The sequence below is a fragment of the Hippichthys cyanospilos genome, chromosome 4, assembly GCF_059441005.1.
Source record: "Hippichthys cyanospilos isolate Australia breed blue-spotted pipefish chromosome 4, RoL_Hcya_1.0, whole genome shotgun sequence".
Lineage (NCBI taxonomy): Eukaryota > Metazoa > Chordata > Actinopteri > Syngnathiformes > Syngnathidae > Hippichthys > Hippichthys cyanospilos.
The window spans coordinates 26,586,130-26,603,207 of record NC_142372.1 but is presented as its reverse complement, the minus strand read 5'-3'; the positions used below and the strand labels follow the sequence as shown (position 1 = coordinate 26,603,207).

General features: G+C 44.6%; 1 protein-coding gene across 2 annotated transcripts in view; it reads right to left on the bottom strand.

The window, feature by feature from the left end:
* Positions 1-17,078, bottom strand: part of LOC148425209 (transient receptor potential cation channel subfamily M member 1-like) — a 76,802-nt gene that overhangs the window by 49,986 nt on the left and 9,738 nt on the right. For both annotated transcript variants that reach the window (XM_088413892.1, XM_088413895.1), the window contains exons 5-12: positions 15,754-15,878; positions 14,168-14,339; positions 13,904-14,078; positions 3,262-3,385; positions 1,638-1,710; positions 1,464-1,564; positions 1,140-1,292; positions 944-1,078 (exon numbers count right to left, since the gene is read on the bottom strand). In XM_088413892.1, coding sequence (XP_088270018.1) covers positions 944-1,078; positions 1,140-1,292; positions 1,464-1,564; positions 1,638-1,710; positions 3,262-3,385; positions 13,904-14,078; positions 14,168-14,339; positions 15,754-15,878 — 1,058 coding nt within the window. The remainder of the gene's footprint in view (positions 1-943; positions 1,079-1,139; positions 1,293-1,463; positions 1,565-1,637; positions 1,711-3,261; positions 3,386-13,903; positions 14,079-14,167; positions 14,340-15,753; positions 15,879-17,078) is intronic.

Sequence of the window (17,078 nt, the reverse complement as noted above, 5' to 3'; positions counted from 1 at the left end):
TATGCTTTAACCATACCAGACTAGGCGAATTATCTTTAAATGCGCTTGCCACGGGCACGCCTCGGATGTCCAACTACTGCAGAACACATGCACGCCCGCAATGCTATTTAAAAACATAGTTTAAAAAATGTTTGATGGTAGTTAGCGTTAAAAGTGTAAATAAAAAGTCATCGTTTTCCTACTATTGTGGACCCCTGGTTTACGACGTCCCTGCCTTACTTTTTCACCTTACTATGTGGGCCGCAGCATTTTTTTGTCCCCTATTTAGGGGAAAATAAATAGGGGACAAAATAGGGGACAAAAGTCCCCTATTTATGCCATCTTTTTGCCTTATGAACTGAAAAAAAAAAAAAGAACTTCTCTTCTCAAACATGGCGGTCAGCATGCGCACATCTACTAGGACACACACTCATACGTCACCACACGTGTCACTGCCTACATCACTACAATGCTGGTCTGCCATTGGTCGGCGTCACGACTCCCTAAGCTACTGGTCCACTATTGGTCGGCGTCATGGGGTCACAAAGATGGCTAAAGCCTTTATCTCACGTGAGAGTGCTTTCAATATTGTATTTATTGTGCATTTTGGTGCTTAATTCTTGAGTCCATCACACGTCTTGCATGTCAGGTAAGCGTCGTGTTCATCTTATGTCATTTGTCGCCAGAGACGTTTGACAGTGAGGGTGTGCAATGTAAAGGTGTCACGTGACGGTGTTCATTTCACGCGCCAGCCACGTCACGTAAGAGGCGTCACTGGCACGTCAAGTCACATGTCACGTATGCAAATCTCGCACGTGTCAATCTGTCTTGTGTGTCATGTGTGCCAGTCTGTCCCGAGTCGCCATTCAGTTTGCAGAAAATCGTCACGCGAGCATCAGTCGCGTTACACGAGGCGTCGTGCCATTCTGTCCCGCGTGTCATGTCACATATCACATGGGGCCACCGTGTTGTAGAGCTCCTCCAGACGTGGGATGGTGAGGAAGTGATGAATGTTGACGCCGTTCTCAATGAGAAGCTTGACAAAGTCTACGCGGTCCAGCACCAAGGCGTCCATCATGGCCTGCTCCAGAGAGTTGACCTGCCACCGTGGTATGCCCATTAGCGTTGGACAGCTGGCCCATCGGCGATGCTCATGTTACCCAGCCCAGCAGCTCCAGCTTCCTGGGGTCCATCTCCTCCGGGGGTTCTGCTTTGGCCTTCCCAGCTTTCCCTTTCTTTCCTCGAGTTTTGCCTTTGGCCGCTGCACGCTGGGCCACTGCCGGACTTTTGGGCCGCTCATTCAGGGTCACCGGCTGCACGCAAGCACGCACGTCAATTCTGGACCAAGGTTGGCATATTGTGGCATTTTTCATTAGACTTTGTTTGGATTTCATTTTGATTGTTGTTTTTGAATTTGTTCACTTGATTTGAATTGGTTTTTACAGTTTTATTTGGGGGAGTAAAAAGTGCTGAGGTGCACTCACGGGCCAGTGGTGTCCGTGTACGAAGATCTGACTGCGAGCAATGTCCACGCGATTCCACGCCAAAGCCAAGCTCAACTGGTCGCACGCTGAGGCGTTGGTGCCTGCACGCGAACGTGCCTCAATGACTGCGCCCGTCCACCGGCGTCAAGTGATGCAGAGCGGCTGAACTCTGACCTTTAAGAAGCGCCGTGAGGATGGACATCTCAATGTCCTGCTGGCCTTCGCTGCCCATCCGGAACACGGTGATCTGAAAGGAGAAGGCAAACGCCGTCACCGACCCCTTCCCTGATCCTCCCTAATCACAACAGAGGGATTTGACTTTCCGCTGGTGTCCCTAATGGACACTTGTGTGTCTTTAACCCCACAATCGCCTTTGGATCACAAGGTCACGTGACATCTATGAGACCACTCGCGCTCGCATCACAATGCCTCACATTTTATACACTTTGCTTTTCCACAGAGCTATTTTGTTGCCTTTCCCCAACATCTCTCGATTGGTGTACCCCCCCTCCCCCCCAAAAAAAACACCTTCCTCAGCTGTTTTTCCCACAAACCAGGAGCATTCATTTCCTAAGTTCTACAAAGCATAGAAAGACAATAACAAAGTACATTATAGATTACAGTGGTACTTCTACTAAGTTAATTCGTTCCAGAAGTCATTTTGTAACATGAATCTTTTATAAGTAGAGCTACTTTTTACACGTCAATAGCCTAATCTTTTCCAAGCCCCCAGAATTGCTCTTAAATGATAAAAATTCATCAAAAATGGTAATACATATTAGTATTACATTAGTGCATATTAATAACATTGTATCATGTAAAGAACAATAAAACAAGGCTCCTAAATCCTTTAAATAAATCATATTAATTGTAGCAGTTGACAATATGAATGCAGTTCACTTGTTTGCCTTGAGATGGTGCTGGTGCGTTGAAGAGACACCTTTTTACAAGTTTAATTTGTACCTTTTTATTTTAAATTTGCAGTGATCCAGGAATCATTCAAGTACACAGGAACAATAACATTTATTTTTTAGATTATTTTGAGCATGTAAAGTTTAGTTGGGGTCATGCAAAGTGCTTCCTGTGAGATATCATTGATGTGAGGTCATTCCAATAGTGCTAACGATGTGCTAACAACGCTAACAAAGTCAGTCATGACAGCCCAAAGTGGTATGTTACATATGTGTTTTTATGTAAGTATGTACGATGTTAGTCGTAGCTAATGTCGATTTGATGTTCATGAGTACTACGGTTTAAATTGTTGGTAAAAAGTGAATGAAATGCGTAAAGATGAAAAGTGGGCAGTATTTATGGGCAAGCCGGCATATAAATAAATGACAAAATTTCATGACAAACAAACAAATACGGTAGATGGTTGTGATAAGGTATAACATTACAGTCTTGTTGGAGCGAGTGCTTTTGTCTTGTGTCTCATATGCCAACAATGTGGCTTTTCATATCTTGAATTTTCTCTGGTTTCTAGAAACAATATTTTCCGCTGAGGCATCTTGTAAGCTGAATTTTTCGTAACGAGGCGTTCCTAAGTAGAGGTACCACTGTATGTTAACAGAAAACAAAGAGTCCCTGACATTTATGGCTGTGGGCATCTTGATAATAATAAATTCATAATTCTCGCTTTGAAGTCAAAATGTGGAGCATAAGGTCTAAATAAAATTGTCACTTGGAAGTATTTTCAAATACTTTCAAGTAAAACATCCGATTTTCACTTTCGAGTCCAAAATCTCTTGTAGTGAAGAGAGGAATCTTAGAATGTGAGAAAAGGTCCGCCAGCACCCACCAGAGCTTTCTTCTTCATGCACTCCATGACCATGAGGAAGATCTGCTGCGCTTGGGTCCGGCCGTAGTTGAATGTCTTCTGAATGGTGACCAGGAGCTGCTCCTTCACGCCCTCGCTCACAGACCTGAAAAAGCACTACTTTTAGCCAAATGGAGCTCCTCAGTAAGAAGACGCCGCGAGATGTTGGCCAAAGCACTTGTTTTGTCTCAGGGGCCACATAGCCTACACAAAAATGGAAGGATGCACTTTCAAATTCCGGCACCGGCGGATGTTGGCTGCTGTAGGCAACAGCTTTAGCCGCCTACGGACTTTTTTCCCCATTTTAGTTACTTAAGTTTTTATTTTTCTGCACTTTTTGTATATACTGTACGTTTCAGTAATATTCAGTACTACGTAATAAAGGAATATAAGAGTTTGAGCTTAAAGTAGTTCATTAGATGTTGCTACATTCTGTGTATGAGAGTGCGAGACTGTAAAGTGAACATAACAGGATATGGGGTGCAAGGGAGTGTAAGAATGGAATGTTTCAGAGCAAACGGTGCTAGTTGCGGGGACGAGATGACCCAGAGGCACCTGGTGGGAAACAACTTTGAGGAAAACTACAACCAGGAGGAGTAAGCAAGCGATTCTGCAGGGGAAGAAAGACCAATGAGAGCAAGCTAAAGTTAACTGCAGTATACACATAGCCAATAAAATAATGCCAGGATGCCTTTGTTGATGTGCCATTTGCATATTGTGTAGTATAACTCATTGCTGGGCAACTCGGATGAGAGTACGTCTGCTGGTGGCAACAGAGGCGTACAGGGTTGTATTGAGAGGGACCCGAGCCCAAGGTGCTTGTATTAGATCTGTGTGTTAGGAATAAATCCACTCATGTGTGAAAATGCCAGCTTCCTGAGTGATGAGTGGCAGTTGGGTAATTGGCAATTGGAGTCAGATTACTAACTTGAGTTCATGTTGATTTAGAAATAAATTCCAACAATTTATGGTGACCCCGACGTGATGCAAGAGAGGTAAAAGAAGTCTGGGACTTCAAGTAGTCTGGGACTTCGAGAAAAACCACAAGAGTCTGGGACTCGGGTCCGGGACCCACGTCCACACCACGTGACGACCTGATAAAGAAGCCACACGTCCGACCGTCTTTCCTCTTGGGCCCACAGTGAAACAAGGTAGGCTTTTCAAATTCTGCACATTGGCAACGCTAAATTGTAAGAGGAAGGAGGAGCGGAACGGCGTAAAAGTGTAATAGTGTGGACGTTAGTAGGGTATAAAATCTGGGATTTACCTACTAGAATAGTTTGGAACTATTCGTGGTTACGATACGGTTTAAAATCTGGGATTTACGTATCAGTGTGGAAGCGGTGTGAAAACTAAAATTGTTCTGCGTAAAAAGTGATTGGGACACGCACGGGTGGATTTCGAGATGGCGAATAAGAGGAAGTGTGATAGTGGTCTCGGGTGTGGCACTTCAGACGAACGGACTGAAGTCTGGTCGAAGATTAATGGTCATTACGCTGGAATCACAGTTAATTAGTGGAATAGAAAGTAAGAAAATGAAGAAGGAAAAGAACAGTGTCAGAAGTTGTTTCTGAAATTAAAGAAGGATGAATTGTTTCGCGGAGAACCTGGAACATGGGACATGTCGAAGTTAGCGCGGCAGTTACAGAAGAATGGGATGCAGAATGTTGTAAATTTGGTTGTGAAAGTTATGGTGGAAAATGGCATAAAAGAATGGATGAGTTATGGAGGGAACTAGAAAGTCAGTTGTTAGCATGTGTGGAAAAGGAGAAGCAAAAAGTAAAACAAGCAAAGTGGAAAAAGTGTGGGTGAAATGGAAGGAGGATAAAAAAGGTTAATAGAGATAAATGTACATTTGCACATTTTGGTAAGTATTTTCAAATGGCAGAAAGGGAAGTCATTGCAGTGGAAAATGAGTTGAGGGAGAAGATGGAGGAAAGTGGATGGATAGAGAGGAGAAATTTAACCAGAGAAAAATAAAGGAGTATGATAAGTTGCAGCGCAATTTGCATGAAATGTGTTTGATGATGACTGCTGAGGCTGCTGGTCAGGAGTAAAAAGAGGGTCACTTTGACCTGCCATTGGGTGTTGCAAAACAGGGCAGCATCGCTGCACCCCCCAAGCTCACTGAGCCATCCCAAACTGCATCTAATGGTCAAAAAGTAGCTTTACAAGCCTCAGTTTACGAACTGGGTGGGGAAGGAATTTTTGTAGGGACTGCCAATACTGAAAGGACTGACGGACTAAAACTTGTTGTAGAGGACAAAGGCGGGGGAAATCGACAGGAAATCGTGGTGACTGACCAGACAACCGCCCAACTCAAAGACATACAACTGGACAGAGCAGTTAGACAGGCGAACTGTGGACAATGTGCATCCCAAGATCCAGAGTGGTTGTCCTTAGTGGACAAATTTAGAGCCAGTATGAGGAAAAAACAGACACAGCAGCAGGATGGGGTAGACAGACATTGAGACAGGGGAAGGGGGAACCCATTGTTTGATTTCACACTCCCCCCTCCAACTGACTCCTCACCTCTTGCCACATACATGCGACGCGCACACTCAACAGAGGATGACTGGAGAAGACAAGCAACAAATGACAACAACTGTTTGACCCCTAATTATGAAAAGAGTCAGATCAGACCACAATCTGGATTTCAAACTAGACCATCTGATAGATATACCTGACCAATGAGAAGTTACCCTATGATACCAGCCCCTCCTGGGTTAGTTTATCAAGAAATGACGTTGAAAATTTTTGATTTTTTTACAGAAGATGCTCCCCGCATTAAGGGTAGCGCCAAGCCCTGGATCCAAGCTTTCAGGAGACACACTGATGGTATGAATTTGGCTTGCGGCGACATGGTAAGATTAATCCAGGCATGTTGTTCCTCAATTCACCAATCTGATGAAGTCCTGAGGCGTTCCATCCTTAATATGGTTGAACCCGATTGGTTGTATGCTCCTTTCACCATGCAACTGTTTGCTGTGCTCCAGGATCTCTTTCCTTCTTCCGCGTCAGCCGTAGCAAAACTTCCAGACTTGAAACCCACCATGGATCCCGCTGCACACCTCAATGCCTGCCAGACCGCGTTGACAGATAAGACCAGTTCACATCCATCTTGCGACAAGTCGCTTGATGTGATTTGTAGACATGTGCATCTAGACACACTTTCCATGGAGGTCAGGGAGAAGCTTTCTGAAGACCTTGATCTGCTGGAAGGAATGACGGTTATTTTAATCAACATGTGACTCACCACGTAAAATCATATGTTCACAGGCAAAACAAATCTGATGAGGGAGTGAAAGGAATGCAGGAACGGCTTCTGAGACTTCAATTAGCACAAGCGCGGAAAAAAAGCAAAGGACACAAAGTCCAAAAAGGGGGTGGCAGATCAACGGATGTGGATGGTTGAGGGACGGCTGGCGAGAGGCAGAAGGGCGTGTCGTGGAAGGGGGAACACCAACGGAGGTCAAGGCGGCTCTCGCCAAGCTCCAAATCAAGGCTGCTTCAGGTGTGACGGTATGGACCATTGGTGGAGACAGTGCACGTTTCCTTGGCTAGAACAAAGCCAGCACCAGGGCCCTCCTCCCCCGAGGGGAGACAGAGAAAGACAACCTCCACGAAGCAAGGACTTAAGCAGCATGGCCCTGCTCCCTGGCGACAACAACAACTGAGCAAGCCACACTAGCAGGCGATCATCAGCCACCTCTATGCAGATGACGATGACTGGGCCAAAGATGGGTTTTGTTGGTCTTCCCACAACTCTACCTGTCTCCACACCACAAAATGACTTCTATTGCTGGACAAACTCTCACCCACCGCTTGGTGTTGACTGAAAATCAAACACCTATTCATCGCATGTGGCAAGACCTATGAACAAAGACACAAGCAGCCATCTACATGAACTAAAGGAGGGAGGGAGTGTCTACTTGACATTCCTGCGGTGAAATCCCTGAATAGATTTGTTCTCCTCCTGCCTTAGCCGACTCTCTCCATCTCACACTGTTGTATGCCTGCAACGATGATTTAATTATTAGGAAGCATTTCAAACAATCAAAGGCAATGAGTGGAAATTGACTAGTCACCAAGTTTTTGTGGAAAGACGAGGCATTGCGACGTACACATCACTGACAGATAAGCGATCTCAATTGTTCATGATAGGTGAGTCATTCACACCACACATAACTGGCTGTAGGAGCAGGCTGGGAGGCACGTGAACTGGGACCCATGGTGTGGTCATGCAAATTGGCCAGTGATTGAACACAAAGTGAAATTTCCTTGGTAATGTATTCCCAGAGCACTGAATGTTTTTGTATCCAGGTTGACGCTGTGGATCCCGGGTTGTTGGAGCATGTCACACGCTCTCGATTTCACGGCAGGGAGCTCGCGGACCACAAGGACGCCGCTCTGCTTTTGGACAAGTTGCTGGACTTGTTGTGGTCCGGGGGCCCCGCTGACATAAGTTTTTGCCACCCCGTTCTTTCGGTACCATTCAAAGTTACACATCATCATTTTGGCGTGCTCCAATGCACATGCAAACCTAAGTTGGCAGGTCGCATTACTAACACTCTTTAGGAACTGTGGGAGGTCGGAGTCCTTGAGTTATCGGACTCCTCCGTCAACACTCCCATTCTCCCAGTTTTGAAAGCTAATTGTGTAAATTAACATATGGCATATGACCTTCGGAAAATTAACAAAATTACTGAAAACCCCTTGCATTCTTGTGCCGCTATCAAACATCGCTGTTTGAGCAGGTTGAGCCCGACAATACAATAGTTCACTGTGATTGATTTGGCTAATACATTTTTCTGCCTGCTACTGGCAGAAGAGTACAGACAATATTTTGTTTTTAGATTTAACATTACAATACACACACGTCTCCCAAGGCAGGAGGCTAAGCTCTGGGATTTTTGAAATAAGTTTTTGCGCGAAGTGCAACAAACGGAAGAGGTACCGGAGGGCGCTATTTGATCCAATATGTTGACAACTTATTAATTGGTGAGTTGGCTTAAATTCGTTTAAATCTTACTCCTTTATATCTTACTCGACTTGGTGAATTGGGGTTCAAAGTGTCACCGAACAGGTTACAGTGATGCTGACGACAAGTGCAATTTTTGACATGACTGCGTTGAGATGACGCCAGCGACCATACAGTTGATTGAACAGGCTGTGAATAATGAGAAAAAGAGAGTGCGCGGAGAGCAGCAGGGGAATGTGGAGTCGCCCATGCGGACGCCTGGGCGGCGCTAGCAGGAGACTGGGGCACCACTAGTGCAGGGAGTAAGAGGACTCCGAAGCTGATGAGGGAGGAGGCATCGCGGAAGTTGTTTGATGGACATAGGGTGCTTTCCCGGAAGTGGACTGAACCTCGCTGGAAAGGATCGTTTAGGGTTCTGGCTAGAACTTCACATGCCGCCCAATTAGAAACTAAAGGACAAAAGTGTTGCGAATACTCACAGTTGCGCCCGGCCCCAGACTTTGTGCCTGCCAATGGTGAGCTTAAAGGTTGACCGCCCGGACGGGCAGGTCAAGAGAGGGAATGTGACGATGGCGAGAATTGGATCAAAGTCGGACTCGAAAGTGTCTGAACAAAGACGATGACGATGCAAATGTTTAACTTTATTGACTATTTGGCTTGCTGGCTTGTGCTTTGTGTGGACTATGTTGGCGTTTGAACATATAGTGTGGGATGACAGAAGTGATGGAGCGAAAGGAGAACGAGTGATGGTGTATCATTCCTGTAATGGAACGGTATGGTATGAAGCAGAGCAAGATGGTGGTAAGACGCTGACACAGACACAACAACTACTGCTAAATCTGAAGTGTAAACAACCGACACAGGTATTTCTACGGTCACTAATAATTGGCTCCTAATGGCTGAACAGGCCGCTAACAATACTAACGCTCCTGATGGCTGAACAGGCCGCTAACAATACTAACGAGAATTATTTGGTATGTTTAGGTGCAAGACCAGTTTTAAAAATCATGGCAGCAACTGCTGTATCCAAAACCTGTCTCTTTGGTTTCCTGTATAACAAGACTCTCCAAGGAGAGTGCAGCCAATTGGACTCAGCCTTTCCACTGACACATATGGAAAAGAATAAGCCCATTTTTGACACCCATGTTGCACAACAAAATTTCACCTGCCTAAAGTTAAACGGCACTGGCCCTGGGATTGGAAATATCCAGGAGTCATGGTGTAATGAAAATGTGTCTTTGCCAGCAGGAATTCCTCTCGCTGGTGCTGATGTTTAGCTGTGGTGTGGAGCGAAAGTGTTGTATGATAGGCTTCCCACCAATGCCTCAGGTAAGTGCACCCTAGTAACGCTGATCATGCCAATTAGTGTGACAGCATTAGACATGGCCAGAATAAATTGGGAAGGCGTTGGATGGTGGGGAAGAATCCCCTTCCTTGTGAGGAAGAAAAGGGACATGCAAGAATGGTTGAATGAAGGAGACCCCACGTACATAGATCCAATTGGGGTTACCCAGATGTTGCTGTATTCCATGTATCAGATCATTAACTGTTAAGACAATTGAACGCACGTTGGGGCCACTCCCTCCGGGTGGCCAGTACATGATGATCCCTCAGAAGGACCCCCAGGAGGCGGAGACAGCTGTGGCCCTCCGGGAGTCCGGGATATGAGTATGTGAAGGCGGCCTCAGGGACCTGAGGCCATGAGGAGGGAATGACATTTCTACTGATTTTCCACTAGAATGAAATTTTTTACTGATTTTTAATTTTCTACTATTCTTTAATTGTTTACTGATTTTTAGCTTATGGCTATTGATTTTTAGCTCGTGTTTAACAATAAAACAAGGTATTCGAGTGATGACCTCAGTCATCTGAGGTCATGAGAGGGAATAAAGAATATAAGAGTTTGAGCTTAAAGTAGTTCATTAGATGTTGCTACATTCTGTGTATGAGTGTGTGAGACTGTAAAGTGAACATAACAGGATATGGGGTGCAAGGGAGTGTAAGAATGGAATGTTTCAGAGCAAACGGTGCTAGTCGCGGGGACGAGATGACCCCCAACTTTCACACAGTATATCACCTGTCCCACCAGAGACAATAGGACATTGGACTTATTTTATGCCAACATCAGGGAGGCATATTCTGCTTCACTTCTCCCTCCCTTGGGCAGAGCTGACCAAAACATTGTCCATATGCAGTCTATGTATAAAACTGCAGTGCACAGGTAGCCTGTTAAGGCCCGTATGGTAAGGAAGTGGACTGCTGAAAGCGAGGAGGCTCTGAGGGACTTAGTCTATAATAGGCTACATAAACTTTTGTTTGGAGAACACTATCCCTGCCAGAACGGCTAGGTGTTTTGCAAATAATAAACCATGGATTACCCCTAATATCAAAGCTCTGCTGAAGGAGAAGAAGAGAGCTTTCAGGTACAGAAGGAGTTGAGAAGGAAGATCAGGGACGCAAAGGCGAGGTACAGGAGAAAGATGGAGGAGCAGCTGCAGCAGCAGAACATCAGTGGGGTGTGGAGGAGCCTAAAGACCAACTCAGGCTTCAGAGCACCCCACCCTCAGGTTGAGGGGGACCAGAGCTGAGCAAACGACTTGAACTATTATTTCAATCGATTTGACCAGTCACACATCCTGCCTTCCCCCCTTGCAGAAGTTTCAAGTCCACTCCTTGTCAGCTGGACTGACCCCAACAGTCCCAGCCCCTCACACCTCTTACTCCACACACCGTACCACCCTCTCACCATCTCAGGAACAATCACAGCCCCCTATTCCTCCCCTGTCCTTCACATCTCTCTAGGTGAGGAATGAGCTGAGGAGGATGCCTCGGAAGGCAGCTGGGCCAGAAGGGATCAGCTCCAGGCTCCTGAAGTCCTGCGCAGATGAACTGTGTGGGATTTTGGTGCATGTCTTCAACAAGAGCTTTAAGCTGAGGGTTGTACCACAGCTATGGAAGACCTCCTGTGTAGTTCCAGTGCCCAAGACGACGCACACTAAACACCTCAGCAGCTTTAGGCCACTGGCACTAACATCACACCCGATGAAGACACTGGAGAGGCTGATCCTGGGCCACCTCCGCTGTGAGGTGGGCTCAGCTATGGACACACTGCAGTTCGCCTATCCATCCGGTATCAGGACGGAGGACGCTCTGATCTTCCTGTTTCATCGTGCTCTAGCACATCTGGAGAAGCCCGGCAGTGCTGTGAGGATCCTATTCTTCAACTTCTCCAGCGCTTTCAACACCATCCAGCCGGCTCGTCTGAGGGACAAGCTGGAGTGGACCTACAGCTGCAAGATGGATCTTGGACTATCTCACAAACAGGCCCCAGTTTGTGAGAACCCAGGATTGTGTGTCTGCCCCCCTGACCTGTAGTGTGGGAGTCCCCCAGGGTACAGTGCTGTCACCCTTCCTTTTCACCCTCTAGACTGCAAATTTTAGATACAACACAGACGGCTGTGTCCTGCTGAAAATTTCTGATGACTCTGCTATTGTCGGCCTGATCAATGGTGACAATGATGTAGAGTACAGGAAACTGACACAGGACTCTGTGGACTGCTGTCGGCTAACTCACCCCCTCATTAATGCACGGAAGACCAAGGAGATGGTGGTGGATTTCCGCTGACACCCATCCGCCCCCTCAGTGGTGAACATTCAGAGTATGGACATTGAGAGAGTCGCCTCTTACAAGTACCTGAGTGTGCACCTTAACCACAAACTGGACTGGACTCACAATACAGATGCACTGTGCGGGAAAGGTCAGCGCAGGCTCTAACTTCTTAGGACATTGAGGTCGTTTGGAGTGCAGGGGGCACTGCTAAAGACTTTCTATGACTCTGGTGGCATCAACCATTCTGTACGGTGTGGTTTGCTGGAGCAGCAGCATAACTGAGAGGGTGAGGAAGAGGCTGGATGAGGTCATCAGGAAGTCCAGCGCAGTCCTAGGCTGTTCTCTGGACTCAGTACGGGAGGTGGACGACAGACGGATCCTGGCAAAACTGACATCTATGCTGGACCGTGCTTCAGTGGCAGACTGAACCACCCTCGCTATGTGAAGGAGAGATTCCGCAGGTCTTTCCTTCCTTCTGCTGTGTGACTCAATAACAAACACTGATAAACCACTGTTACAGTTAATGATGCTGTAATTTATTATTATCATGTGTAATAATATACTTCACTGTGCAATACATGTGAAATAATCTATCTACCTAATGCAGTGTAATTATTTTGCTTACACAGTACAGTGCATCCTTCTTATTATATTGTATTTATTTATTTTTTTAGGCACATTTTATATATATATATATATATATATATATATATATATATATATATATATATATATATATATATATATATATATATATATATATATATATATATATATATATATATATAGTCTGTGTGTAATCTTTCTTATCTGGCGTGTCACTTGTTTTATCCCTAATGCTGTTGCCAAAGCAATTTCTCTACTGTGGGACAAATAAAGGATTTTCTTACTTGCTTCTTTGACTCATTCATTCATTGAACGCGCAAGCGATGACATTTTGAAGTGGATTTGATATACTGGCACAGAAGGGCTTTCTGTTAAAAGTCCTTTTGGGTGGCCCACGGCCACGTGCCCATCCCACAAGACCTAGATCATTGAGAGCAAACTTAAAAAGTTACACAAACTTAAATCGGACACACAATTTTTTTTTTTTTTTGCTTCTAAAATCAAATTCTTTGTTTCGAATAGAAATGGTCTTAAGTAGTTTCTTTGCAGAGCAGCTCTACAGACAGTGGTCCCCAAACTATGGAACACAGAAAGTGGCATTAATATTTGGTGATGTGTGGTGTTAAAATTATTTTAATTTTTACCCTCGTTAAGTTCACAAAAAAAGGAGTATTAATATTTGGTTATATGTAGCATTAATATTGTTATTTATTTTCATATTTCCCCCCTGTTAAGTTCACAGAAAGGGGCATTAATATTTGGTTGTATATAGCAATAATATTGTTATTTCTTTTCACAATTTTCCCAGTCAAGATCCGAAAAAGGGATATCAACATTTAATTATGCGTTACATTATTTTTTTTTTCATTTTCCCCCATGTCTAGATCCCAGGAAAGGGTATTAACATTTGGTGGTTTTTAACATTGTTACTTATTTTCATATTTCCCCCATTAGGTTCACAGGAAGGGGCTTTTTAATATTTGATTATGTGTGGCATTAATATTTTTATTTCCATTTTTCCCCGTTAAGATCTCAGGTTGGTCAAGTTCAGACATCTCTCTGCAAGTTCTACAGTACATAAAAAAAAATGTATTTGGTAATAGTGGCACCTATTTTTTTTCACACCCTCTTTTCTCTTTTAATTGTTGAGCCTGAGGAAATTGCTCCCGGGCCATAGCCAGGACCCCACCAATCTAACAGATTTAGCTTGAAACGATGCTGGCAAAGCACTACTTTTGTCTAAATGAAGCTCCGACTTCACCTGCAAAGTGTTCCTTTGACCTTAACGAAGTGTCTCACTCAACATTGGTGCAGGACAGCAAAATGGCGGCAAAGCACCACTTTTTGTCCAGAGAAAGCCTCCGACCAATAATTAAGGACTAAAAGCGTGGCACCAAGATAGCGAAGCAAGGAAGGTGAGTGCTCACCCGTCAGGGTGGCAGTATCTGTGCGCGAAAGAGATGATGTCGGATGCTCGACCGCTGCCGTCGCACACCACCACGGGGACAGGGGGCTCCTCTCGCAAGCAGTCCAGGACCACCGAAATGATGTTGGGGCCCCCCTCCAGGATCAAACACACCACGGGAACGCCCTGGCCCAGACCTGTGCGGAGGGGCGGAGCTTAGTGGTGCCGAGGCAGTGTAGGGGGGAGAAATCCCTTCCCGTCGGTGGAGTGGCTCCGACCGACTCACGAGTGTTGATCTTCTGCAGCGCCACATGCTTCTCCAGTTGGCGGCGGAGTCGCACCTCGGCGCCATACTTGCCACTTGTGCCGTCATCAGCCAGGATGAAGTGTGAGTGGCTGCCGTTGAGCACAGCCAGCTTGCTTAGCGGGTTGCCCATGGTGCCGTACGGACGCGACACCTGCAAAGCGCGTATCGAATAGAACAACAACACCTTTATTGTCATTCTATAACTGCTATACAAGGAAATTGGGAATCTTAGGGCCGCCTGACCAATTTCAGATGCAATTTTCTGTCCGTTACATCTGTTGGAATTGTCAAGTACATGAATCAAAGTGACATTTATTTTATTTACTTAAATTCTAAGCACATAAAAGACAATATAACCCGAGGTAGGGAGTCCACCATTCATCAGTATTGAGTTGACCAAAACATTTTCAAAATGGCAGCCTAAGGTCGAAGGTACAGTAGCTTGATCATTCAGTCAAATCTTGCACATTTCTGAGAAATACAGAACTTACTAATGAAAGAAAATGTGTCTTTATTGTACAGTAATCCCTCGTTTATCGCGGGACTTTCATTCCAAAAATAACATGCGCAAAGTAAAATCCGTGAAGTAGCCAGCTTTATTTTGTTAATTATTTTACAATAAATTAAACTATAGAATAAAACCAAATCGAAACCTGTTTTAAAGCCCGAAATTTGTTTAAAACAATCATTTTAAAATAGTCATACAAAGTTGGAAACATTGTCACTCGAGTATTTCACAGTCCCAGCTATGCCTCTTCGTCCCGAGTAGTTGTTGAGCTCTTTCTTTTTCTGAGGGATAAAGAAAGAACGGATGTGCCCGGACATTGAATTAAAGTGAAGCCTCTTATATAATACAATACACTTGAAATTTCGATTTATTACAAAAGAAATCTAGATAAAAGTCAGATTTCCAGAGCTGTGCATTCTCTGTTGCTCTCTGTAGAAACACAAGACGTGTGTGTTTCCTTTCGGCACGCCTATGAGTCACGTGATTGGCTCACAGAGACCAAGCTGTGCTTACTAGCACGTTCGCACACGGCAGTTACAGGAGAGACAAAGGAGAGACGAAAGCAAGCTTTTCGATCCTCTAGTCTTTTGTAATAAATTCACAAGTAAAAAAACAATACAGTATAGCGTCAATATTTTATTTCGAGACAACAGTAAAGCCCCTGAGCCAGTCAGGATTCAAAGCACAATGCGCTGTAAAAAATATCCACATTGTAAAAATACAATATAGATACAGCGAGGGATTACTGTATTGGAGTGAGCAACACTCCTCATCGAGCATGGCTGGGGGGGTCAAGCTTTGCGCTGCGGTTCAGTGTTGCGCTTTCATCAAGTCAAATTCTGTACACAATTTTGCTCAACACATTCATTGTACAGTCAAAAGCAATGTTTAGAACAAAGTATTAGTGCACAAATAATGGAACGGAGTTTATGAATTCACCAACTCAACTACAGTGGACACAGTGGATATGTAATCACACTTGAATTTTGAGGTTGTACAATGAAAATGCCGAAATGTGGCTGAAAGGAACGAAATGGTGAATGAAGGCGGCTCTCACATCTCTGCCGAGGAGGTCGTCCTTGTTGTCCACGATGCCCCATGGCGCGATGCCCACGGCGCACACTTTGCCGCGGGACTTGGACGAGTGCTCCTTCAGCGCGTCGCCCACGTGCCGGATCACGCCTGCCGCACACGTGAGGGTCTTCCCAAGTCAATCATTACACTCAATTCCATTTCTTTCCGCCAAAGACAAGATTCGAACATGTAGTCTGCCTGCGTTCGTGCTCCTGATGAGGGACTCACAAGTTAAAAGAAACAAGTTGAAAAAAAAAATCACAAAATTCAAAGATTAAATCTTGAATATGGTATGGAGGTCATCCATTTATCCGATTTTTCAATCTCCAGTCCTCAAGGGCCGGTATTTGGCATCTTTTCAATGTTCCTCATACCAACTCTGATTCAAATGCTCGGCATCTTTCAAGCTCATGCAGAACTTGCTGATTAGCTAATCATTTGAAACAGGTGTGTTGTAGACAAGACATATGGCACAATATGTTTTCTGTAATCTGTATTGTGTATCTGTATTTGTCTGAATTGTGTATCTGTATTAGTCTGTATTTGGTACATGCAGCATCCAGTTCAACCTGTGAGCCTGGAAGGGTGTGCTCCCACCTGTGGTCCCTTCTGAAGGTTTCTGATTTTCCCCAAATTGCGGTATTTGAGTTTTTCCTTCCCCTTCTGGGAGCTTTGACAGGGGATGCTGTTGTGTACCTACACCAAAAAGATGACTCTCTATGACTTTTTTCAAAAGAAATCTCGACATGACGTCTTTTCACCTATGAAGCCCTTTGAGAATTCAGTGATTCAGGGCTATACAAATAAATTTTGATTGATTGATTGATACTGGCCCTTGAGGATTGGAGTTTGACTAATGTGGTTTAAAACTAAATATCATATAGAAGTTAAACCATATTTGCATTTTTGCAATATGTATATTTGTAGATTATTAGACATGGATATTTTCTGTTGGAGCTGTTTGTAAAAAAAGTGTGAGGAGATGACATGTCTCCTGCAGCTGTAAGATGAAAGCAGGCACCGTGGCCTGACCAGAGGCTAGAAGGGGTCGGTTGTTATGTTCCTAAGAAAGAAGGTAGCAGTGACTGATAGTGTAAGGACTGACACCTACATACCCAACAATCACAAGCTGATTGTTACATTGCTGCCATATGTCTCCCCTAAGCATTCAGGGGAGCAAATGTAACTAAGGCCAACCTAAATGAATAAAAGAGGGATGGACAGGATGTGTATTCAGATGTACGAGATCTATGAACTGTGCACATCTCTGTCTATTCTCCTTGTGAGTAAGAAAGAATCCAAACCCCT